We start from the raw sequence: 26839 nt of genomic DNA on the forward strand, positions 1-26839 counted from the left end.
TGACGCGTTTAGTTGATCGAGTTGCAGCCGCCATCTTCTGACATAAAAAAGAAGAGTGGAAACGTCGATTACAGATGTAAAGGGAATACAAATAATTCGTAACGAGTTGGAAAATAAATATAAAGTCAAATGTGTTTATGGACTGCCTCGTAATAAATGGTTATGTTTCTGATAAGATTGGTTTAGTATTTGATCGATCACACATCGCAAAGATGGACGACGCGGCGAGGGAAGATGCCTGCCGAGAGTATCAGTCCTCCCTCGAAGATTTGACATTCAACAGTAAACCTCACATCAACATGCTGACCATTCTGGCAGAGGAGAATCTGCACTTCGCCAAGGATATCGTCGCAATAATTGAAGCACAAATCACCAAGGTTTTTATGAATATAGAATTTTCAATTTCAGCTATTAACTTCGATGAAGAAAGCTATGTGTAAGCTAACAGTAGCCTTGAAACAGCTGCCCATGGCAACATCATGGCGGCAACACTGTTGAATCGCTGTTCTTGGTGTGGCGACATAACGTTGGCTAACGTTTCTTGTCAACAGTACCAGTTTCGTTTCAACAAAATATTAACGTTATAGCAATTAATTTCATGCTGATTACATTTAGAAAGGTAATGTAACATTACCTACGGCTAGCTAATGTTATCCCCTGAACTAGCTAGCTAACGTTAACATGTCATTTCGGAAAGCCGATTGTCGTTTGCTAGGAAATTATTCAGAAATTCAGTCGCCAGATCAGAGTAACGTTAGGAAGCCACCATTATTTGTCAAATCTTATATAAAGACGTTATGCTGTGGGATATTTTTCACATTTCAGAACTTAACGTTATTTGGAAACACGTTAACGGTACCGAAACCGAATCAAATATGGCGACATGACGGAGGAAACTTAATGTTGGCTATTTCAGTTAGCTAACGCTAGCATGCCAGTGCAAAGCATTCCACAAGTTTGACAGGTTTACACACGTGGTTTGGCCACATCAATTGCCAAATTTAAACCAGTACACACTGGCCTACCTAACAATGCAAAATAGTTATTGCATACATTTAGGCCTTGTTTCACTTTCTACATAAATTACTTGAACCAGAATCTGGTACAGGATACGTTGAATATAGGGAGTCTCCTTTAAGGCCATGAAGCAGATTTTCAGGCTTAATAATGTAAAAAAAAAAGTCCGCTACTTACCAAATAATGGAGTTTCGCTGAGCAACTATTGTAATCACTGCCGTTACGGCTGGTATGTACTTCCACAAAATTTGTAACCGAAAAAATGTATCGTGTGGAAAGAAACTATTGTTTTTGAAATCCACCTCTTGTGCACCTCCAATAAAATAACTAATTACTGCCATGCACGGGTCGATCGGCTGATCCAGTAGCAGGAAAGGTAATCTGTTTGTAACTTCAGGTGGCCTACAGGCCTAACGTTACTGCTGGTAAGTTATTGTTAGACAAAAGTATCTAGCTAGCTGAAGTAATAATAACAAAACAAATAATAGGTACACACAGATGCAGACCGAATATGTAGCTGTTGAAATTTAGAATAGTGTCAATAGTTTTCTTGTGAAAGTAAACTGGTCTCTTTCAATTTGACTTATCAGCTGCTTTTGATATTATCTATTTGAATTTTGAAATGTCAATGAATGGTAAAATGTGATAATAAAAAATATGAAATATGCTTTTTGTCTTTTTTATTTCCCAGTGTAATTTATTGGTACAGAATCAGATCTCTGGTTATTGCCTGATTGGTGTTCAAATCCGTTTTTGATCAATGTGATGATCATTGTCACTTATCAGAACCAAGGCGTTCACCATTTATATGGGAATGTCTATTGGCTTAAATGCAGTATATTTGTATAGTTTGAATTATTTTGTGTTTTATTGACATGTGAATTGGGTTTACAACTGAAATTGTCATGTTTACTCATGACCATTTATCAAGTAAAGTCCTAGTGATTTGCTTTTCATGGCACATTGTTCATGGCACATTGTTCAAGACTTATCTTGCAATTGCACATTTTAAATGAACCCACCCCAAATCCTGCTCTCTTCTTGTCGACCGCCTCTTAGTGTGTTACATCCTATTTTTGTTCTAAAAGGGAGATAATACTTCTTCAAATGGACTGCCCCTCAGAGTGGGATGTTATAACAGTGACTTCATTCAATAAAACGGGAACGGTACATGGAGTGATCTCTCTGCCAGAGACACTCTTTGGAGGTAATAAAAAAAAAAAAGGAAAACTTTAACCATTTCTTCTGGATGGACAATATATTTTTTTTTTCTGCGCCCGATACAAGACACAAGTAATAGTTGAACAAAGTACTTTTTATGGACATTCAATGTTTTGTTCGAGAATGAAGATACTTTTGGACTGGTATTTTCCTAATGGATTTTTTTTTTTTTTTTTATATATACACCTTGATCCTGTAACCGGTGCATTGCACAACAGTTCATGTGAAAATAGACAGATTTTTGTAACAGTTTTTCCCCCTACATGACAATTGTTTTGCAACTCTTTTTTCCTACAATACATTTTTTTTTTCATGCCACGGACAATCAATTGATTTTGACATTTAAAAAAAAATATAACTTTGCAATTATTACCCAAGACTGACAAGGATTTTTTTCCTAGCCCAAACACTTCTTACGTGTTAACTTTTTGCTTAACTAATACATAATGAATGTGATGCCTTTTATCTGAAATGTTGGTATTAACCCCTGTTGTTTTCTAAACTTGTTGAGTTTTCTATTACCCTAGGCTCCAGCTGCCGAGAAGCTTCCAGTTTTGTACTTAGTGGATTCCATAGTGAAGAATGTTGGAGGCGAATACCTTGCAGTGTTTGCTAAAAACCTAGTCACTTCATTTATATGTGTTTTTGAAAAGGTATATACTACTTTATATTTTTGTGCATTCTTGAAGATTAATAAGCACCTTTTATAAAATGAGCTGACCACTGTACTGCTTGCTTTTAATGTCTAGTCTCTTCTATCTCTTTCCTTGTATAATGCATTTTTACTAATAAAATGGTGTTGGTGTGGTTCCCCTTTGATTTGGGGAAGTGCTTGATTTGGAAAATATCCAAGTCATTAATGGTCTTTGCATTAAAATGCAGTGTGGTATACAGAATGTGTAATATTTCACACTGTTTAACAGTTAATACAAAGCACCTTCGTTAGTGTAATTAGACACATTTTCCAAGTGCCTTCTTGATCTTGCCTGAATTCAATGTACTGCTAAACTATAGGCCTTTGAAGGTAGAATGTGTTAGTTTGTGAAGTACTGTGCTGCAGGTCTTTGAGTTGAACTGTGGTCCAAGCTGTGTCCTCTGTTTTGTAGGTGGATGAGAACACTAGGAAAAGTCTGTTCAAATTACGCTCCACCTGGGATGAGATCTTCCCGCTGAAGAAACTCTATGCTCTGGACGTGCGAGTCAACTCTCACGACCCGGCCTGGCCCATCAAAGCACTGCCCCCTACTGTGAACGCCAGCATTCATGTCAACCCTAAATTTTTAAAACATGTGAGTAAACTGTCTGTGTATCTGTATGTGTCCGAGAGGAGGATCTGCTGTTCTGAAAGCATCTGTGGATAGAGGAAAGTAGAAACTGCGCTCAAGTTATTCAAGTTTTGCTGTTTATTGCACAACCTTCGTGACAATATAATCCATAAAGTAAAAGACATCCTGACCCTTTGCAACACTGGACATTTCGACATTTCTACACAAACACACACTCCGCTACCTGTCGACCTGAGTCCTTCCCATCCCTGAATGTTTTCTCCCCGCTCTAGCCTGAGGAGGTGACCTCCCCTAGGGCCCTGTCCCCCGCACCCCTAGTCCGTGCCCCAGCCCCTGCTCCCCAGCCTGCAGTGGTCCCCAGCGTCAGTGAGAAGAGCATCACCCAGGAGCAGGTGATAAGGCAGCAGCTGCTGGCCAAGCAGAAACAGCTACTGGAGCTACAACAGAAGAAGATTGAGCTTGAGCTTGAGCAGACCAAAGCACAACTGGTGAGACTCACTATTGTACCCATTTCCCCCTTTTGAAAATCTAATTTAAATGTAAAAAAAAAAAAAATGGTTTGGTCCTCAGGGTGAATGTAGACACTTTCAGAAGTGTTGGTGTTTTGTAACTTAAACATTTAAAATCTATTAATAATACAATTTTAAACAGGTAGGTTTCTGTTATATTTTCTTCGTGTCTTCTGGTGCACTGTCTCGTTTACTAAACACAAGATGTTCTCAGTCCTGCCCCTCTTTTACATTTCAGGCTGCTAACGTGGTGCTGTCAACTCCAGCAATAGTGCCAAAGGCCACCCTGCCTCCCTCTGTCATCAAATCCTGTATCCCCCCTGTCTCTGACCCCAAACCCCCCACCAGGGACCCCCGCCTCAACCGGGCCGGCCCAGGGGCCCTCCAGGCCAAAGAATCAACCAGCCATAAGAAAGAAGGCCACGGTATGGGAGGACCAGCACACACACCGGAGAAACAGCTGCCAGAGCGACCCGGCAGGCCCGAGAGGACACGGCCCCCCAAGAAAGAGCTTCTAGAAGTGAAAACCAAGTCCAAGTCCCTCTCTCCCATGGCTAAAGGGGTGCTTGGGAAGAGCAAGCACTATGAGGCTGAGAACGTGAAGACGACAGCGGACACCACGGGCAAGAAAGACCCCAGGCTGAGGAAACATCTCCATGACAAGGCCGAACCGAAAGAAGAGGTGAAAGAGAAGAAGAAATGCACTGATAAGGAGAAAGAGCTGGATGAGGCAGTGATGAAGGCATCAGGCAGGGGGAAGATGGCCAACGGCACAGTCAGCAAACCGGAGCGTGAGAAACCGGAGCCTGTAGAGAAACCGGAGAACCAGATCAGAGGGAATGCCAGGACCAACGCCAGGAAACGCTCCCGTTCCCCCTCGCTGCACCTGCACTCACCTAAGAGGAAGACTGAGAGGAGGTCCCCCAAGAGGAGAGCCAGGAGCATCTCCCCCTCTCCTCCTTTACACAAACCTGGGAAAGGAGGGAGGCAGTCAGGAGGCAAGCACTCCTCTCACCATGAGGACTTCCCCCAGCACGGGACCACCAGAGAGGAGAGGGTAACCCCCAAGAAGAGCTCGTCTGAGCCCAGGAGAACCAAGAGGCCGGCTGAGGAGAGGCCGGTTGAGGCCAGGGACACGCATTCCTCCCCCCGCACTACCTCAGAGGGCAAGGAGACCAAGGAGAATGCCAAGCGCTGGAGGAGTGGCTGGGAAGAGAACAAACAGTGAGTAGGCTGATATATCCTGTGAACTATCTGTCTTCCAAATGGGCCATGGGGCTCTGGTCAAAAGTAGTAAACTATGTAGGGAATAGGGTGTTATTAAGAATGTACCGAAGTCTTGATATTGGTATGTTCTCAGTCTGCTGTGTACTAGTATATGTGGCATCACGTCAGTGTATTCTTATCCTCGCCTAATGGTATTTAGTGCCTTGAAAAAGTATGTGCCCCCTTTAAAAAAAAATTAAAAAAACTTTATATTTTGATATTCTCTATATTTTTGATACTGAATGTTATCAGATCTTCAACCAAAATGCCATTTTAGCTAAAGGACCCAGGTGAACAAATAACATCAATAAAGTTATGCAACATCCAATTCCCCAGTGTGAAAAAGTAATTGCCCCCTTACACTCAATAACTGGTTGTGCCACTTTTAGTTGCAATGACTGCAACCAAATGCTTCTTGTAGTTGTTGATCAGTCTCTCACATCGCTGTGGAGGAATTTTGGCCCACTCTTGCATGCAGAATTGCTTTAACTCGGCAACATTTGTGAGTTTACGTATGAACTGCTCGTTTCAAGTCCTGCCACATCTCAATTGGGATTAGGTCTGGACTTTGACTAGGCCATTCCAAAACTTCTAATTTGTTTCTTATTAACCATTTTCATGTAAGACCTAACCTAATATTAGGTTTTGGTTAAAGGTCTAACATTCGGTATCAAAAAATATGCAAAAATAGAGAATTATAAAGGGGGCGAATACTTTTTCACGGCACTGTATCTGCCTTTGAACCCCAGACACATATAGTCAGCTTGTTATCTGGTGGTGTTAGTTAGGTTAGGGTGTGTCCCAGATAATACAGGTACAAGGCGTGTTCTCACTCCTAACCACTGCTCTTACATGTGTCTGCATATCTGTGTATTTTTGTACTCACAAGACTGAGGCAACGAAGGGGTGGTTTCTCAGACAGATTGGGCCTAGTCCTGGACTAAAAAGCGTGGTCAATGGAGAATCTCTGTCGTCGGGAAACTGCCCACATTTATTTAAAATTGTCAAATAAATTAACTAATTCCTTCATCAGTCTGAAGTTGTCGTCAGAGGAGGCTCATGGGAAGGCGGCAGGTCCTCCACAGAGACGGCCGTCATACTCCAGCAGCAAGAGACCTACCACCCCCAAACAGCATCGCCTTAGTGTCGATGCTAACCTGCAGATCCCAGAGGTGCTTCACTCTGCCAGCAAGAGAGACCTGCTCAAAAAGGTACACCCACAAAAAAACATGGGCCTATCTCCTCAGCTTTTCCTCCCCACAATTTGAGTAGGTAATAGATGCCGCATTTAATTGCAAAGTATACAAGGGAGAATTGCTCAAAAGGTATGCCTCAACACAGGTGCTTCTTAAATGGCCTGTATAGTGCACTGCTTTTGACCTGGACCCATAGGGCTCTGGTCAAAAGTAGTTCACTATATAGGCAATAGGGTGCCATTTTGGACGCAAAAATGGAAATAGAATTATGTTATACACACACAATTTAATCGAATTGTAAGAACATCCCCTCAGCCTTTTCCCATCCTCATGTTTTGTGTCGGGAATAGGTTCAGTATTTTTTTGTAGTTCATTGTATATTTATCAGGGTGTGTTTCGGTCCTTAAATGAAGTCTTAAATGTCTTAGATTCCATTTTCAAAGGTCTTAAAAAATGTGATGGAGATGATTAGTGTTTCCATATTGTGCCGCTGCTTAATTGTTCCCACCATGGCAAATTTTGTAATTTTTTTAAATAATACTTAAAGCGCACTTTCAAGATGTTTGTTGTTTTGGTTCGGAAGCCATTATTTGATCGACAGCAATGTTCATTAACCTGCTTCCTGCAATGAAAGTATCTGCCCTGTCCCGGTTTCGCTGCTGGCTCTCACTCCCGCTCCCCCCTTTGCACACGACGTGAAGAGAGAGATGCATTCTGATAAGCGACAGCATACTGACATGACAGTTGAGCTACATTTTGAAACGTAATTGCCAGCAAGACAGTTTCTAAAACAAACTACTGTTGCTGTTTTCAAAAGGAGGAGTCTCAGCTTAATGTGAGTAATAATTATTTCTTAACTGTCAATAAAGGAAATAACACCACTTTACAAACAGTGTAGTTGATGATACAGAGCGAGCCATTTGCGTTGAATAGGCCTACACCAAGTAGCCTATATAGGCCTACCTATGGAACATGTTTGTAGGATTACATTTAATGTTAGATCAATTTCACTGCCATCTAGCAATACTATCCGATTTAGAGTTAGCAATTTAGATAATGTGTTTTGAGTTCCCACTTCCTCAGTTGGTAAATCATGTAGCATAGGCCCTACAGGCATAGCCTCGGCCAGGGAACTAGTTTCAGCCGCTGGACGATTTTTGTCGAAACTAACTGAAAATAATTTTAATAATTTGTACACTGTCAATTGACTACAACTAAGCCCCAAAATAGATTGTAAAATAACAATTTCATACGTTGATTACATTTTTTTTGTGGGAATACATTTTATTTAGGAAATATGTATTTTTAGCTGAATCCCTGGTGATTTTAGTATTTTTGTCCAAAACACATGCAAGCAAAATCATTTCTAAAGAGCCCAAAATATCTGATTGTTCTGGATCCCATTTAGACATGTTGCACATCAAAATATCCAGCATTCCCTGAACCTGTTAGATGAAACGGCTACCTTTCATGTCTTACTTGGCACTGGAAAAAAGTCTGTCTAGAACCCTCCCGCTTAACTACCTTGCTTTGAAGTATAGCCATTTGATACCTGAATGAGGGAATTACTTTATTAGACTTTTTGGTTGTAGGCTAATGTATGTTATAGCACAGAGTTGGCCAAACTCTTTGGCTCAAGGGCCACATTGAGCTTTTCAAACCACGTGAATGGTCACATACTATATACTTGATAAAACATTTGAAGCCTTTGTTCACCTTGACACAACTACTAATGTACTGTAGGTGTACACATGCTGCTAAGATTGCAGAACCATTCTGTCACTGTACCATCTCTACCCTTAGAAAGTACAATCAGACTCAAAGCCACAAAGTGCAAACTTTTGTGAAAAAAGGTTTGACTGGAGACGTGTATTAATAGGCATATGTGATAGAAACAGCACTTTTAAAATAAAAAACATCTCCATTACTAAAGTACAATCTGAATGACACAAATAAGAGCAAAAACTATATAATTTCAGTTCCTATTGAAAAGCCTGTTTGACCGCATATTATGGAACAGGCATATAGCTAAAACGTTTGGCTTCGTGATATGAATGGAGATAGATGAAATCCGATTTACTGAACAGTTCTCAAATAATCTCAGCCAAATAACATACAATCTGAGCCATTGTAGTAAGTGTTCAATGTCAAATGAATGGGGGCAAGGCCAGTGTCCAAGTGCATCACTGGATAGTGCTGTAGTTCTCACATACTTTGTCTTGTAGTCTTTTTAGGTTTAGGGAGCCATCTGTTTGCTCCACGGTATAATTTTTTTCCCCAAGCAGGCAGACACTGTTGTGTATGTCTGAGCCTCTGGGTTGTCCAATCATCGATTCCATTGCAAGAAGTTCCTCTGTTATTTCAAAGTTATCATTCATTCCTCTGACAAAAAAATGTAAAGCCGTGTCTTCAGCCGTGTCTTTGTCAGTTCTCTCATCCAGGGCGATAGAAAAAAGATTGTAGCCCTCCGTTTTCTTTTTTAGCTCTGAGGTAAGCGCCTCGCCTATCACTTACACACGCCGGTGATGGATCGGTGTGATAAGCACATTTTCTCCACTACCCGGACAAAGTATGTTAGCAGTCTCCACCATAGTCTCAAACTCCTCTTCGGTGAAAGGCTTTCTTTGCGTTGCAATTTTATGTGCCACTATGTAACTTCCCTTATTTACCGATTCTTGAGTAGAGGACAGTTTGGTAAAAATATTTTTGGGGGCTTGCACGTTCAGAGGCCTAGCTTGCCTTTTCCTTGGAGGACAGATTGCTAGCGTAGTTATTAGCATGCTGGCAATGTTATTTTTTTTACTGGGGTTGTATTCCTTCAAAACGGTTTTACTTTCTTGGCATATCAGACTGCTTTCTGTCCCACATAAGTGAAAAATATTTTTGATTCCACTGTTCTCTTTTGACGCACCAATTTTTCATGTCAGTGTTGTCTAGCATGGACAGTGAACGTAGATTCGAATTGAGAGCGTAAGCACCGAGTGACTGTGAGTGACTGTCTGAATGTATGCCTAATACCAGCAGCTGCAAGGCTACAGGACCATCTATCTGAGTTTTTGTATAGCATGGAAGAAGTACATTTTAGGGCAGAAAACGCAATTGAAATAAAAAGACACGTTCATTTTTAAAATGGCTCACCGGCCGCATTGAAGTGCCTGTAATTTGCCCCCTTCTTATAGCATATTACCTCTAAGAGAGCTACTGGGTATATAGAACAGGGTTTCCGTTAGCTGGTAATTGCTAGCTTTTGCCCATAAAGAAATGGTTTCTGATTAATTGTCTGGGAGAAAAAACAATGGTAGGCAGGCTATTAGCGCGTTATCAACCACTTTACAATGCGAGCTGGAGGCAGTATGCATTTTGAAAACATATTTTACTATATATTATGAGGTATGTCTTACCTTGCTTGAAAATCCAACCATAGAAAGGTGCAGGCAAATATTTTAGAAAGACCTTTATATGCAGCGCTTGAGTTTCAAGTTTGGGGAAGCAAACAAATTATCTTACCATTTCTACCGATCTGCGTGTCAGTTATGATTTTCATTGAACAGTTTCATTTCAATAACATTTTTGTTTTTCAAAATCATTGTCAATGGTTAATCATAAATCTTAGTTAAAATTCCACTAATGCGAGAGCACCAGTCTTTGCCATATGGACACACTGATATACCATGACCATTGGCATCTGAATGGCCTAAATGAGCGCATGGAACAAGGATGGCTAATGCAGCCGTTGGCCTATAACTTCCATTATCAACTAAGTAAAAGTAGCCTACATAAAGCCGTCAAGTAAATAATACAGAAAATATACTGAGAAATTCCACTTCTTTCAATCACATTTATCTCTACTCTGCCTGTTTGATTCCCTTTCTATCTGTCTTGACTTGAGATATGGCTAGTGAAGTGCAACATTGTGTCAACTGGATCTGTCCTGTAGCTGTCTCTTGCGAGCGTGCAACATTTATTAACTAGCCTTATTCTGGTCCCAGAGTTTCCCATGCCATTTTAGCACTGGACAGACATCTGTTTTTGCGCAAGGGAAAGATGTATTTTATGACCGTTCCATTGGATATATGTGATCATTAGATTATATTTTACTCCTTCACACAGGGACTTGGTGGTTATCAAGGAGGAGATTTTTGGAAAGATTTTTCAAATAGACCTACTGTGAGGAACTATTAGGCTATCATTCGCAATGGCTGTTAAACATTTTTTTGATTTTGTTGACTTACTGTGTGAGGTGAAGAAAAAATTACTGAGAAGCTTATTAGTGGTGAACATGACGGTCAGAAATCAAACATCCCAAATGGGCACTAACCTAGAATTGCGCGCAGCAGGCTAGCTAGGCTACTTCTATGCTTGCTCAGGCGCGCATGCTCCCTCAACATTAACAAGACAGAGAAACCTAACCCATGCTCATTGCTCACATGGAGCACTCCAAACAAGACCATGAAGAAATGTACAATTCGTAAATTATTCTGAAATAAATCAAAACTCGTTTCTCAAGTGTAGAAGGTTGTGAACTCTGCAAACAACGTTTCCACTCTGAGAATGAGAACAGTAAATGACTGTAGGCCTAATTTAAGTGAAAAAATATATGTAACCAAATGACAAGGATTAACAGTTCTGGTACATTTACTACTGGTGACAAATGTAATAGGGAAATGTATATATATATTTTTTTTAAATAAACGATCAAGAGCCAACAATTCACATGAAACAATGAACCCGCAAGAATTGTCGGGAGACAGCTGAGAGGATGCATTCTGGAGAGACGCCTATAGGCTATCTTTGCCACAAACCCCTTCCCTTTTCAACATTTTAAATTATTTTTAAGACACATTATCTTCACACATTTTAGATGCTTTTCACTGACAGCCGCAACTCAAATCAGCTAGGCATTTTGCCATGCGTGCTATCTAATGACACTTCCTCATGACGTTTCTTTCGTTGTCCAGAAGCCAAATGCATAATCCTAGTCATATTAGCAACCCTTCATCCTAGTTGTTGCATCTTTAGAGTAACCTCAAATTTAGAAATAGGGTGTTCACCGCTGTCATACCGCCCGCATCAGGTGCATTGTTTATAATGGTGTTTCCCTTTTTCCTGCGAATTGCAGTTTGCCATGTTTTTTGTTAAGATGAATCACCAGAAGTGTGATTTTGGTGTCATTCTGAGCAGCGTGGGTGGATGCTCTGAGTAACACACCCAATGCAGATGTGTCCGGTACATTTCTCTCATGGCCGGTATATTGAAATCTTTCAGGTCATGTTGTCCAGGGCAACATTTCCTAAAGGAAACCCTGGTGTAGACTCCAGCCCTACTCTCACACCAGATTCTACAAATCAACTGCTCCACAGGACCTTGTTAAGCTGACTCGGGTGTGTTTTAATAAGCAGTGCTGGATTAAAAGCCTGCACACCCAGTGACCTAGCTCTCCAGATGGAGAGTTGACCACATGTTTTATACAGTAACCATGCTGTATATTTGACTTTAACCTCTCTAGGATGAGAGTGGCGCTAGCGGCACTCCCCCCCCACCCCCACTGAAAAACCAGTGCCGCGAAATTCAAAAAAAATATTTTTTTTAAATATTTAACTTTCACACATTAAAGTCCAATACAGCTAATGAAAGACACAGATCTTGTGAATCCAGTCAACATGTCCGATTTTTAAAATGTTTTACAGGGAAGACACAATATGTAAAGATGTACATCTATTACCTAAAAACACATTAGCATAATCCACCATCTTTTATTTGTCCACCAACACCAGTAGCTATCACCAATTCGGCTAAACTAAGATATTTATAGCCCCTAACCAATAAAAAAACTCATCAGATGACAGTCTGATAACATATTTATGGTATGGGATAGGTTTTGTTAGAAAAAAGTGCATATTTCAGGTAGATGGCATAGGTTACAATTGCACCCACCGTCACAAATGGAATAGAAAAACTACTTAGAGCAACGTGTTTACCTACTTACTAATCATCAAACATTTCGTAAAAATACACAGCATACACGAATCGAAAGACACAGATCCTGTGAATACAGACAATATTTCAGATTTTCTAAGTGTCTTACAGCGAAAACACAATAAATCGTTATATTAGCATAGCACATAGCACATAGCAGCCCAGCATTGATTCTAGCCAAAGTGAGCGATAAAAGTAAACATCGCCAAAATATATTAATTTTTTCACTAACCTTCTCAGAATTCTTCAGATGACACTCCTGTAACATCATATTACACAATCCATATAGAGTTTGATCGAAAATGTTTATATTTAGCCACCAAAATCATGGTTAGACAATGTGAAATGTAGCTCAGCTGGTCAGAAAAAGTCTGTGCGCCACTTAGACAGTGATCTACTCTTATACATAAATACTCATAAACGTGACTAAAAAATATAGGGTGGACAGGGATTGATAGACAATTTAATTCTTAATACAATCGCGGAATTACATTTTTTAAATTATCCTTACTTTTCAATACAGCTTGCGCCAAGCGAAGCTACGTCAAAAAACATGGCGTCCGAAGCCACTAACACTTTTCGACAGAAACACGATTTATCATAATAAAAATGTCCTACTTTGAGCTGTTCTTCCATCGGTATCTTGGGCAAAGGATCCTTTCTTGGGTCCAATTGTCTTTTGGTGGAAAGCTGTCCTCTTGCCATGTGGAAATGCCAACTGCGTTCGGGATGAACTGGAAGCGTGCCCAGCAATTCACAGCGTTTCAGAAATAAATGTCCCAAAATCGCACTAAACGGATATAAATTGCTATAAAACGCTTTAAATTAACTACCTTATGATGTTTTTAACTCCCATAACGAGTAGAAACATGACCCGAGTAATATTACTCCCTCCACTAATGCTTGGAACAGGTGCGGGTCGGTGTCCTCTAGGCGCTTGACGCAGCTCCAAAAGAGTGACTAGCCTCAGGGTTTTTTAATTTATAGTGCCTGTGAACGCGCAATCGACCCCATTCAAATCGTCATCACGTAAAGACATCCAGGGGAAGACGTAAGCAGTGTCCGTATAGTCATAGCAATAACAGTGCCCTTTTAACTGACTCCAGAACAGTGGCCAAATTTTTTGAAATCTGACTCCATGTCAGGGAAATTGCTGTAGAATGGGCTCTGTTCCACTTAGAGACAAAATTTCAACTCCTATAGAAACTATAGACTGTTTTCTATCCAATAATAATAATAATATGCATATTGTACGATCAAGAACTTTGTGGGAAGCCGTTTCAAAAAATTACACGATTAGCATAAATAGCCACAACAGCGCCCCCATCCTCAACAGGTTAACTTCTTATGGGCAGGTGGGACGGTAGCGTCACACCTGGCCAACATCCGGTGAAATTGCAGAGCGCCAAATTCAAAATACAGAAATAGTCAAATTAAACATTCATAAAAATACTAGTGTTATACATCGGCTTAAAGATTAACTTCTTGTTAATCCAGCCGCTGTGTCAGATTTCAAAAAGGCTTTACGGCAAAAGCATACCATGCGATTATCTGAGGACAGCGCCCCGCTTACAAAAGCATACAAACATTTTACAACCAAGTTTAGGAATTACAAATGTCAGAAATGGCGATTAAAATTAATCACTTACCTTTGAGCTTCATATGGTTGCAGTCACGAGTCCCTGTTACGCAATAAATGTTTGTTTTGTTCGATAAAGTCCCTCTTTATGTCGCCAAAAACTCTGTTGTTGGCTCATTTTGTTCTTCCACTGGCTCGAAGGCGGTCAATACATGCAGACGAATACATCCTAATAGTACCGGTAAAGTTCGTCGAAACATGTCAAACGATGTTTATAATTAATCCTCAGGTTGTCTATTGTCTAAATAATTGATAATATTTCAACCCGACAATAGCGTCTTCAATAGAAAGGAAAAACAACAAACGGCGCGCAATCAGTCATGCGCGCAAACTAGCTCTGGTTCATTCTAGGAGTCCACTGAAAGAATGGTCTCATTCTTCCTCATTTTTCAGAGTATAAGCATAAAACAATGTCTAAAGACTGTTGACATCTAGTGGAAGCCATAGGAACTGCAATCTGTATAGGCATTCAATAGAAAAGAACCCACATCAAAAATATCCCACTTCCTGGATGGATTTTCCTCAGGTTTTCGCCTGTCATATCAGTTCTGTTATACTCACAGACATTATTTTATCAGTTTTGAAAACTTTAGTGTTTTCTATCCAATACTACCATGCAATACTACCATATCTAGCTTCTGGGCCTGAGTAACAGGCAGTTTACATTGGGCACCTCATTCATTCAAAATACTGCTCCCTACCCAAGAGAGGTTAAGGAATGTTTTTCACTGTGGCATTGTTATGGTATTGAGTATTATTATACTAAGCTGGCATTGGTATGAAGCCACAATTCTGATACTTCATTTGTGAAGTTATTATTGATTAGCCCATTGGGTTAGCCTAAACAAATGCAGATGGGCAACCCAACCCCATGCTTCAGCCATCTATAGCCAAGCCACTATGCTACTACATCCATTAAGCTACAGGAGAATGCTCATTGCTAAAATGGTACACCTGCCTGATAATGAGCCATACAGGCGATAGCCTTTGAAAGAGCCAACATGCGCTCATTTCTGGAAAGGAAACTTAGCTGTGGTGTGTGCACACCTCAAAATTTGTATCAAATTGGGACAAAGTGAACTTCTTCTACTAGATAATAGATAACTTAATCATCTTCTTCCCTTTCTCCCTGTAGGCCAGTAAGCGTCTGGAGAACGGAGAGATCAGCCATGATGACTTTCTGAACGTGGCTCACCAGATCAAGCAACTGTTCCAGTACCAGGAAGAGAAGCAGCGAGGAGGAGACTCCTGGGAGGGCTCCAGTGAGGATGGCCACGGACACGCCCACCCACACCACCTCCCACCAACCAGGAAGAAGCCCCTGCTGGCCACACCCACAGGGGGAGTGTCCTCTGGGGCGGACTTGTCCGACGCGGAGCTTACCTACTATGAACACAAGTCCAAGCTGAGGAGGACCCAGGTGCTGTGGCAGCAGGAGCAAGGAGGGAAGGGCTGGGACGGAGAGGACAGCCAGGAGGAGGGAGAGGGGGTGCTGGGGAGGCCCGGGGAGGGCCCTGGGGGTGCCAAGACTGAGGTTAACAGGGAGACTAACGCCCTTCCTTCAGGGATGAAGTTCACCAGGCTTCCTAAGGACAGGCTGAAGGAGGTAGAGGAGGAGCAGCCCACCCCAGCAGCCATCATCCAGGAGTACAGCCACGGCAACGAGTTCCCCAGGCTCAAGTCTCTGCCAGGGCTACGCTTCAGGAGGATACAAGACCCCAGGGAGTCCACCGCCACTGACAGACTCAAAGGCAAGTGGAGTTTCATGTCTAATGATGGGACTATTTTATCGATACATTTTGTTATACGTGGTTGGACACCCAAGCCAAGGGAATATATTATGAATCAGAAGTATGTCTGTAAATGCAGTGCTTTATGACTTAGTTTTATTACTATCCGATGATAAATGGTTCCTGTTCTCATTTAGTAATTGTTTTTATTTCTTAGCTGGTGAAAGAGAGCGAAACTCTCCCCTCAGTGAGCGGCTGCCCAATCACAGACCACCGTATGATGAGAGGGAGGAGCCTAAGAGCGGCTACAATGCCCCTCCCAGGCGGTACGGAGGAGGTCCGCTGTCTGAAGACCACTCTGTCAAACCTACGTACCCCCGTTACGACGACCCTCGCAAACACGACCGCAAACCCCCCAGCGGCCCCGTGCTCCAGAACTCAGTCAGCCTGGCACTGGACGGCCCCATTAGGAAGTCCCCGGTTCCTTTACCAGTACCAGCATACGAGCGGGAGCGCCTGTCCCCGTTACAGCAGATGGATGCGGCAGAGATGAGCCCTGTCCCGCGCTTTGAGAGCCCCAATAGCGAGCACTCGTGTGAAGAAGGGCCCCTGGACACCCCCCCTCTACCCAGAACCCACCACCCAGGAGGTCCCCCCCGCGGGCCTGCGCTCTCCTCAGTACGCAGCAAACACAGTGAGTCTCCAGGACACACCCCTCCTCACACCACAGATGGGCCCCAGAGATACGACGGTGGTCCCAAAGGAGGACCACCTTCGCCACGCTATGATGGACCCCACAAGGGCACTCAGTCTGGGTACGATGGGCCTGGTCACATAGGTCAGCCTGGCAGGCCTCACCCTGGGGGCCGTTACGAGGGCGTCCAGGGGCCCGGTAGGTACGATGGACCAGGGTGCTCCTCACACGGCCCATCAAGGTATGATGGGCCCTACCCTCAGGGCCCCGGCAGGTTCGATGGCCCCCCGCTACATAAAGGACCAGAGAAGTTTGACGGACCAGGAAGATACGACGGCCCCTCCATGCCTCACGTTCCAATGAGAGGGGACCCACAAGGCATTGGGGGAAGGTTTGACGGCGGCCCGCCACTGCCGCAGCAAGGTAGACCATCGGGGCGATATGACGGTAGATTTGAAGGACAGGGGCCTGGGCCAATGCGTTTCGACGGCCCCATGCAGTCCAACCGCTTCGACGGTCCAATGAACTTCAACAACTCCCACATGCAGCCCGGCCCTGGAAGGTTCGAAGGACTAATGCGGTTCCAGCAAGGCCCCATGAGATTCGACGGCGCTCCCAACCAGCCAGGCCCGATGTGTTTCGATGGCCCAGTGAACCCCTCCACCCCAATGGGCCAGCCTGGCCCCATGCGCTATGACCCCCTGCCCTCTCTGCCCCCCCAGGGCATGCCCCCACGCTTTGACTGCCCCTCCGGCCAGCAGGTGTCTCCCAGGTACCACGCCACTCCCAACCTGCAGCCCCCACTTCGGCCACTAGGGACACCCATGTACGACCCAGTCAACCCCGGAGGCCCCCAGCAGTTCCAGACGTTCCCAGTGCAACAGAACGTGGTGGGCCAACAGGGGGCTAACTTCACGGTGTCTCCCGTCCCTGTGTCCCAGGCTGGGTTCAACAACTCCTACGTCAGACCTCCGTTCTACACCCCTGGTGTGCCTCTGCCACCGGCAGGGAACATGCAGCAGCCGGTGAGAACCTCTTCTTGATTTATGACATAGGGGATTTATGACATCCCAAGTGGCACTCTATTCCCTATTTATTGCACCACTTTTGACCAGGGAATACAGTGCTATTTGGGACGTACACCACATAGTGATTATCAGAAAGGTCGAAAAGTACATTAGACTTTAATGATTTCATCAATTGAGAAGGTTTCATATTTGTGTTTGTACGTGCACGTATGTGTGTATCATTTGTCTTTGTGTGGTTAGTATTTTATTATTTTATTTATTATGTTATTATTAACACAGCAGCTACTCTTCCTGGAGGGATCCTCAAAAAGCATGAATGATACAAAACATCAATAGACAATAACTCAAGGACATAGCTACATACATTTTAAATAAAAATACACAATTTTATGCACTAATGCTACTCTGTCACTATAGTGTGTAAATATCTTCCGTCTGGATTTGAATGATTTGTATGTTATTATATATCGCAACGCACTGCTCTAACCTAAACCACATTCAATCATACATTCACATTTACGCCATCACATACATACACTTTAACTATCCTGCTTATGGGTCGTTCTATAAATAATGGGGCCAATGTGTTACATTGGGATACAAATTTTAGTTTGAAACATTAGCTTATTACTCCACTTATACAACAAGATAGGATTATGCATCCTTGAATTTGACTTGCCAGTGTCTGTATGAACCCTGCTTAAAGCACAATTGTAATTTAAGGACCTCAATGTTATACAATTGTATAATTTATAGAATTGTACATATCTAGGCCTAATATAGAACCCCTCCCCCCCTCAAAAGCATGCAAAAAGTGTCAGTAGGCCATTACCATTTTAAGAATAAATGTTTAGGGCTTGCCAATGCATTGATATTATAATTATTACATTGTAAAATATGTGAGAATAATGTGCACATTGCCTGGTTAAATAGATTGGATGCAACATTGAATGTCATCCTCATAATAAGCGCACATGGATTTACTGCAGCAGAGTAGCGCAGCACCCTTTAGCGGGAAACAAACGAAAGTGGACACATCTGTCACAAAAACGGATAAAAAATGAAATCACAGATAGTTATAAGGGAGTAAGAGTACATCAATTGACTACAATAATTACTATAAAGCACCAAATTGAGGAAATGAAAGGTAGGTAGGCCTATTCCAGTACTTTAATTTCTGAGCTACTTCAAGTCAAATTTAATTAGTCACATGCGCCGACTACAACAGGTGTCAACCTTACAGTGAAATGCTTACTTACAAGCCCTTAACCAACAATGCAGTTAAGAAAAAAGAACCCCAAAAAATAAGAAATAAAGGTAACAAAAAATATTAAAGAGCAGCGGTAAAATAACAATAGGGAGGCTATATACAGGGGATACCAGTACAGAGTCAATGTGCGGGGGCACCGGTTAGTCTAGGTAATTGAGGTAATATGTACATGTAGGTGGAGTATTTAAGTGCCTATGCATAGATAATAAACCGAGTAGCAGGAGCGTAAAAGGGTGGGGGCGTGCAATGCAAATAGTCTGGGTAGCCATTTGATTAGATGTTCAGTAGTCTTATGGCTTGGGGGTAGAAGCTGTTTAGAAGCCTCTTGGACCTAGACTTGTCCCTCCGGTACCACTTGCTGTGTGGTAGCAGAGAGAACAGTCTATGACCAGGGTGGCTAGAGTCTTTGACCATTTTTAGGGCCTTCCTCTGACACCGCCTGATATATATGTCCGGGGTGGCAGGAAGCTTGGCCCCAGTGATGTATTCGGCTGTATGCACTACCCTCTGTAGTGCCTTGCGGTCGGAGGCCATGCAGTTGCCATACCAGGCAGTGATGCAACCCGTTAGTTGCTCTCAATGGTGCAGCTGTAGAACTGTTGTCATCTGCAAACTTAATGATGGTGTTGGAGTCGTGCCTGGCCGTGCAGTCGTGAGTGAACAGGGAGTACAGGAGAGGACTGGGCACGCACCCGAGGGGCCCTCGTGTTGAGGATCAGCGTGGCGGATGTGTTGTTACCTACCCTTACCACCTGGGGGCGGTCTGTCAGGAAGTCCAGGATCCAGTTGCAGAGGGAGGTGTTTAGTCCCAGGGTCCTTAGCTTAGTGATGAGCTTTTGAGGGCATTATGTTGTTGAATGCTGAGCTGTAGTCAATGAATAGCATTCTCACATAGGTGTTCCTTTTGTCCAGGTGTGAAAGGGAAGTGTGGAGTGCAACAGAGATTGCGTCATATGGATCTGTTGGGGCGGTATGCAAATTGGAGTGGGTCTAGTGTTTCTGGGATAATGGTGTTGATGTGAGCCATGACCAGCCTTTCAAAGCGCTTCATGGCTACAGACATGAGTGCTATGAGTCCTGCGGCTTTGTGAATGTTGACCTATTTAAAGTTCTTATTCACATCGACTGCGGAGAGCGGAATTGCACTGTCGTTTGGAACAGCTCATGCTCTCATGCATGTTTCAGTGTTACTTGCCTCGAAGCGAGCATAGAAGTAATTTAGCTCATCTGGTAGGCTTGTGTCACTGGGCAGCTCTCGGCTGCGCTTCCCATTGTAGTTCAATAGTTTAAGTCCTGCTTCATCCGACGAGCGTCGGAGCCGGTGTAGTATGATTCGATCTTAGTCCTGTATTGACATTATTGCCTGTTTGATGGTTCGTCGCAGGGCATAGCGGGATTCCTTATAAGCTTCCGGGTTAGAGTCCCACTCCTTGGAAACGGCTGCTCTACCCTTTAGTTCAGTGTGGGATATTGCCTGTAATCCATGGCTTCTAGTTGGGGTATGTACGTGCAGTCACTGTGGGGACGACGTCATCGATACATTTATTGATGAAGCCAGTGACTGATGTGGTGTACTCCTCAATGCCATCGGAAGAATCCTGGAACATATTCCAGTCTGTGCTAGCAAAACACTCCTGTAGCTTAGCAAGCCCCTTATATTTCTTTAAATTGCAGGTCTAACATGGGAAGCTAAATATATTTGTCATGTTATTGCATTACCTGATCATATTTTGAATAAGCCCACTAGGCTATGTTTTTTTTATTTTTTATATCCAGAATAATTTGTTGGAATAGCGTTGGGTGTTGCTCAGTAGTCTATTCTACACAATTGTCCAATCCGAGGCATGAAAACATGAACTCGTTACTTTTTCTGTTAAATCTGACGGCCTGCTGTAAATCAAGCAGACTACAACAGATGATCAACATCAATTCGCTAGGGATGTTTTATCCAATGTGGATCCTGTCACAATTATCTTCACCGGCGTAACAAATGAGACTAAAATATTCTGGACATTCCTCACAAACACTTTTTTTCTTCTTCTTCGGCACTTCAGCTGTTGCATTCCATGCATTATCACTTGTCACTTGACTATCATTCGGAACATTCCTTCCTTGGATCAGATTATCACGATTTAATTAATCTCCCGAGTGGTGCATCGGTCTAAGGCACTGCATTACGACAGACCCTGGTTCGTTCCCAGGCTGTGTCACAACCGGCCGTGATTGGGAGTCCCATAAAGCGGCGCACAATTGGCACAGCATCACCCGGGTTCTGGTAGGTGGTCATTGTAAATAAGAATTTGTTCTTAACTTACTTGCCTAGTTAAATAAAGGTTAAATTAAAAAAATCCGCTGGACGCCAAATGTGCATCCAACAATGATCACATCTATTTAGGTTTTAAGTATCAAGGCAAGGTAACTTTTGGTTAGAAGCCTTCGGTTTTGCAATGCATACATTATTTTGGATTTGTGTACACATGAAGAAAAACAGTTTTCACCCCGTAACAACATAAGACATGGAATGTTACACTGCATTTCTGAGATCTCTATACTAAAAAGTGTCTGACAGCTAGATCCAGGATTCTTACAGGGTTCAAGTTCGAGGTCTAATTTAACTTAGTGCTTAATATATGGTATAGCAACTTACACTGCCATTCATCCACAGACACAAAAGTAATGTTTTATGTCACAGAATTTTGGATAAATCCGCCAAGACGCCAACCTTGATAAAGGGTTAATTATACATAGCTAAGATCCCCCTTGTATCTTAATGTAATGGGGGGGGGGGGGATCTAAGCATTTTTATCAATGACTTATCAACAGCTGTAACAAGTTGTCCAGTGAAAGAAATCCTCACTGGTGCCCTAGTTGATAGAAATAAACAAAATGGTGAAACACTGATGCACTAAAGGTCATTCGCTCCCATTCAGTTCATAAATGAGTAGAACAATTAATTGGATGAGGCTTCACCCCCCCCAGCTGATATAGAACAAAATATTTTGGCTCATTCTGTGTTAGTTATCACCCACAGTGGGTTCTCTTTACGGTGAAATGTAGCTTGGTGAAGCACTTCATAAAAATTAAAGAGTCACACTGGGGTGGAGCCATTCATATAATGAACAGAACAATTCATTGGATGGAGAGTGTTCCTCCCAGCTGAACCTTCAACTATAGTTTTCACCTCTGCAATCTTGAATCTCTTAAACTTCATAATATGGAACGCGACCGAAGTCCTTACTCTACTGAGGCTTTGCTTACAATTATTTTCTCTAAGCAGGCCCTGATATCCTAATGCCAAACGAACATCTTATATTTAACTCAAACGCCCGATGTGCTCGGGAGGGAGAGGACTGGATACAAGCTATTTAGGTCAGTTGAAGGCTAAATGTCTGTTTTGTCCTTGTTCCAGATGAACATGCTTTCTAACCTTGGCCAGCCCTTCATCCCTCCCAGCACAGTGCCTTTCAACCAGCCTGGTAAGATCATGTTCACTTTTTATTTCACCCAGATCTACTTTCTGTTCTCAATGTTGTTGTTTGATAAAGGGCTCTTTATTTCATGTTACAGCATTTGGTATCGTGATAGTCTTTCATCCTCCGCCTTTTGAAGTGATTCATCTTGATTAGTTGATTTAGAAATCTGTGAGATCTGGATGACTTAAAAAAACAAAAAAAACATGGGACATTCTCAATGAAAAAAGCATTTTAGTCCAGGAGTGCTTAATCTGGGTTTGTGAAACTGGCCTTCTGAGATCAGATGAATCGCATGCCCAGTATGAGTACCTATTGCTGTAAATCCATCACTGGGTAAGGATCAAATCAAGTTTGTCATGTACAGCGTAGTGTACGCAGTACAATTAACTGCTTACTTGAAAACACTCCTCTCAATGCAACCGATCTAAAATATTCAATGAAAATAAAGTAAAGAGGGGGGAAAAACACACAATACAAGTGTTTGGTAATTGCTTGATGTCAGTTGATTTCTGGTTTGTCATTCTTCCCCAGCTCCCCAGTTCCCTCTTCCAGAGAGTCACTTTGGGCAGGTAGATGTAAACGACCTGCTGTCCAAGCTCATTTCCACCGGCATCATCTCTACCGGAGGCATCAAACCAGCTCAGAGTACAGACACTGCTGCAGCACCCAGCGGTACAGAGTCAGCCGCCACCCAACCGACCCCTCCCATGGTAGAAGAGGAGGAAGAGGAAGAGCAGGAGGAGGATGAGAATGTCCCAGACCTCACCGGCTTCGTCATTGAAGACATGAAACAGTACGTTTGCTGAAATGCACCATGCTGGTCTGATTATGAAGATGTCAATCTACCATTGACATCAATGAATGCTTCACTCTAGTTATTTATGCATGAGAATTCTCTAGTTGTGCTTTGTCCAGTGATCCTCTGAGTAAGATAAATAAAATGTATGGTCCACATGTGTTCATAAAATGGTAATGTATTTGTCTTTATATGTAAAATGTATGACTATTAACCACTGGTTCTGTTTGTCCATTTCCCCAGGCGGTATGACAGCGTGGTGACTAAGCTGTACACAGGGATCCAGTGTTACTCCTGCGGCATGCGTTTCACCGCCTCTCAGACAGACGTCTATGCTGACCACCTGGACTGGCACTACCGGCTGAACCGTTCTGAGAAAGACATCAGCAAGAAGGTCACCCACCGCCGCTGGTACTACAGCCTCACGGTAAGAGAGATGAACACGCACACACTCTCACCTTGTGTCTGAGCCACCACAGCTAGAACTACCTCATTGTAAAACCATTACCTTCTACCCCAATATGAACAATACCCACTCACACTCACTTTTTTACAATGAGAATGATTAGTTATCGCCTTGTAATAAAAAGCTGATCATGTTTTATCAGTCTTTCTAACCCTTGCCCATCATCTGTCTCTTCCCCGTCCTCAGGACTGGATAGAGTTTGAGGAGATAGCGGACCTGGAGGAGCGGGCCAAGAGCCTGTTCTTTGAGAAGGTGAATGAGGAGGTAGTGCAGAAGACCCAGGAGGCCGCCAAGGAGAAAGAGTTCCAGAGTGTTAAAGCAGCTGCAGATGTGGTGGATGAGGTGGGTAGCAACATACTTCTGGTCATGTAGTGTATATGGACACCTGCTTGTCGAACATCTCGTTCCAAAATCATGGGCATTAATATGGAGTTGGTCCCCTCTTTGCTGCTATATCAAATTTATTTTTTATAGCCCTTACATCAGCTGATATCTCAAAGTGCTGTACAGAAACCCAGCCTAAAACCCCAAACAGCAAGCAATGCAGGTGTAGAAGCACGGTGGCTAGGAAAAACTCCCTAGAAAGGCCAAAACCTAGGAGGAAACCTAGAGAGGAACAAGGCTATGAGGGGTGGCCAGTCCTCTTCTGGCTGTGCCGGGTGGAGATTATAACAGAACATGGCCAAGATGTTCATAAATTACCAGCATGGTCAAATAATAATAATCACAGTAGTTGTTGACGGTGCAGCAAGTCAGCACCTCGGGAGTAAATGTCAGTTGGCTTTTCATAGCCGATCATTCAGAGTATCTCTACCGCTCCTGCTGTCTCTAGAGAGTTGAAAACTGTCTGGGACAGGTAGCACGTCCGGTGAACAGGTCAGGGTTCCATAGCCGCAGGCAGAACAGTTGAAACTGGAGCAGCAGCACGGCCAGGTGGACTGGGGACAGCAAGGAGTCATCGTGCCAGGTAGTACTGAGGCATGGTCCTAGGGCTCAGGTCCTCCGAGAGAGAGAAAGAGGGAAAGAGAGAATTAGAGAGCATACTTAAATTCACACAGGACACCGGATAAGACAGGAGAAGTACTCCAGATATAACAAACTAACCCTAGCCCCCCGACACATAAACTACTGCAGCATAAATACTGGAGGCTGAGACAGGAGGAGTCAGGAGACACTGTGGCCCCATCCGATGATACCCCCGGACAGGGCCAAACAGGAAGGATATAACCCCACCCACTTTGCCAAAGCATAGCCCCCACACCACTAGAGGGATATCTTCAACCACCAACTTACCATCCTGAGACAAGGCCGAGTATAGCCCACAAAGATCTCCACCACGGCACAACCCAAGGGGGGGCGCCAACCCAGACAGGAAGATCACGTCAGTGACTCAACCCACTCAAGTGACGCAAGTTGATTGAACCTCCATTCTTGGCATGCATGCTGTTCCTTTGTACTCGTGTGTATGTGTTATGGAGGTAGAACAAGTCCAGTGCCATGGCTTCGGTGGCAGAGTGTTCCCTGTCTTCTGGTTCTATCCTCAGTAGCTGGGGCATTCTCGTATCATGTTGCTGTAGCCTGTATATTGCCATATCATTTTGATGGTATACACTGCACGTTGTCAGAATGTTGTAAGATTCCATTCTTTCCCCCACTGTCTGTGTGTAGACGTGTGAGATCTGCCAGGAGCAGTTTGAGATGTACTGGGAGGAGGAGGAAGAGGAGTGGCACCTGAGAGATGCCATCAGAGTCGACGAGAAGGTGGGTGTTCACTACAAAGATCACTCGTAGCGTGAGCCTGCTGTTAGCAAAATCGTTCTCTTTGTAAAGGAAAAACTAATAAAATATTATGTTTTTGTCTTTATCTTTTTCCACAGACATATCATCCTTCATGTTTTGAAGATTATAACAATGTAAGTAACCACTTGGTCACTTGATCTGTTTGTTTAGTTTGGTCTGTGAAATGAAGTGTTCCAAGTCTTTCTATGCTGCTTTAACTGATCATTTCTCTTCCTCCTTGTCAATCGCCTCTCTTCTCCCGCCAGACATCTTCGTTCCTGGACGTCACCCCGTCCCCCATTAAGCTGATGGAGAACCCGCTGGGTGCGTTCATAAAACGTGAGAACGATGAGGTCACTTCTTGCTGTGCTGCGGTGAAACAGGAAGTGGAGGCTTCGTTGTCTGAGGCGGGCGGTGAGGCTCAAAATGTGAAGGATGAAGTTCAGGTGAAAATGGAGGGAGAAACGAGTGCAATTTCCTAAAAAAAAACAAAGAAAAACCATGCTGCTTTTTCTTTTCCTCTTTTATGGGCTGCTCTCCCTCCATTCCTCCCTTTGTTTTGTAAGGAAGAGGTATTTTTTTATATTTGACCACCTCTGAGGCGGGGCCCTCAGCCATAACTTTGAATACATTTTTGTATTTGGAATCTGCCTGTGAATGTCAGGTGTTTTTTTGCTGTGTAAATGAATGAATGATGATTGCCTGAACTTAAACATTTTACCTTTGCAAAAAATATGTACTTTTGGGGAAAAGATGTATGTAAAAGATTTAATTTATAAATAAAGCTATTTTTGGTATTCTTTTGTTGTAATATTGATGAAAGGGGTGGACTTAAGAATCCCAGAAGATCGCTTTAATGAGTTTGTCCTTTCCTCCCAGGTAAAAAATAATTTCTGTATATATAAATAGATTTTGGTTGCCATTGAGGCAAGGAATTGATGGAGAGAATTAATGAATTACTAATTTGGCTTCTGAATTAGCCTTAATAGTAAATTAATTTCAAAAGAAGCAGTCAGTGGTTAGTTTACAAAAGGTAAGGAGGAATAATTTTTCAACCATCTCTCTACACTGCTGTGTACATACGGCACGACATGGCTAGCAACTAACATTTCTACACAATTCTGTGATCCTGTTTTCTAATCGCTTTCAGTTGGATATCTTTTGACTTTTTTTTTTGTTGCAGAAGTTTGAGGGGGGGGAAATGCTATTTTGCTTGGTAATGCGGAATATCCAATAAAAACAAATCTGAAAATGTGTTTGTGTGAACAGTGATTGGTGTGGCTTTTCTGTATTGCTCCTCCCTGGTTTCCCCTACCCCTTATAGAAAGTTAGCTTTTTAATTTGTCACTTTGGCTTGAATTCGAAATAAAGTTCTCTAGAATTAAAGTAGTTTGTCTTTTCTCTTATTTCATGTGATTATAGATAATTGTATTTCAAATAATTTTATTGGTCGCTTACACATTTTGCAGCTGCTTATGTACCTAGCTCAAAGT

At 42.8% G+C, this 26839-nt stretch overlaps 1 protein-coding gene and 1 non-coding gene across 3 annotated transcripts; both read left to right on the forward strand.

The window, feature by feature from the left end:
* On the forward strand, window positions 1-26600 carry pcf11 (PCF11 cleavage and polyadenylation factor subunit). Of its 2 annotated transcripts, none has more exons than XM_071337466.1 (15): window positions 1-377; window positions 2766-2891; window positions 3345-3527; window positions 3797-4012; window positions 4248-5257; window positions 6333-6510; window positions 15246-15861; window positions 16058-17559; window positions 22242-22308; window positions 22837-23098; window positions 23345-23528; window positions 23754-23909; window positions 25236-25328; window positions 25445-25480; window positions 25613-26600. In XM_071337466.1, exons 1-15 carry the CDS (start codon window positions 138-140, stop codon window positions 25826-25828), a joined length of 5085 nt encoding a protein of 1694 aa, XP_071193567.1. In that variant the 5' UTR covers window positions 1-137; the 3' UTR covers window positions 25829-26600. The 2 variants fall into 2 exon arrangements, with proteins under 2 accessions (XP_071193567.1, XP_071193569.1); XM_071337468.1 differs by having other exon boundaries at window positions 4272-5257.
* LOC139538094 (small nucleolar RNA SNORA57) lies at window positions 24990-25125 on the forward strand. The gene has a single exon (XR_011667667.1). It is a non-coding gene; the product is annotated as a small nucleolar RNA SNORA57 (small nucleolar RNA).
* Window positions 26601-26839: the final 239 nt, after the last annotated feature.

Source organism: Salvelinus alpinus, chromosome 13, assembly GCF_045679555.1.
Source record: "Salvelinus alpinus chromosome 13, SLU_Salpinus.1, whole genome shotgun sequence".
In the NCBI taxonomy this organism is placed as follows: Eukaryota; Metazoa; Chordata; class Actinopteri; order Salmoniformes; family Salmonidae; genus Salvelinus; species Salvelinus alpinus.

What these genes read in the sequence shown, in the direction of transcription:
- pcf11 (XM_071337466.1), top strand. Translation starts at nt 138, where the DNA reads ATGGACTGCCTCGTAATAAATGGTTATGTTTCTGATAAGATTGGTTTA. An exon ending in CGCCACTGACAGACTCAAAG is followed by an intron (nt 15,862 to 16,057) that starts GCAAGTGGAGTT and finishes TTTATTTCTTAG; the next exon opens with CTGGTGAAAGAGAGCGAAAC. An exon ending in AGTGCCTTTCAACCAGCCTG is followed by an intron (nt 22,309 to 22,836) that starts GTAAGATCATGT and finishes ATTCTTCCCCAG; the next exon opens with CTCCCCAGTTCCCTCTTCCA.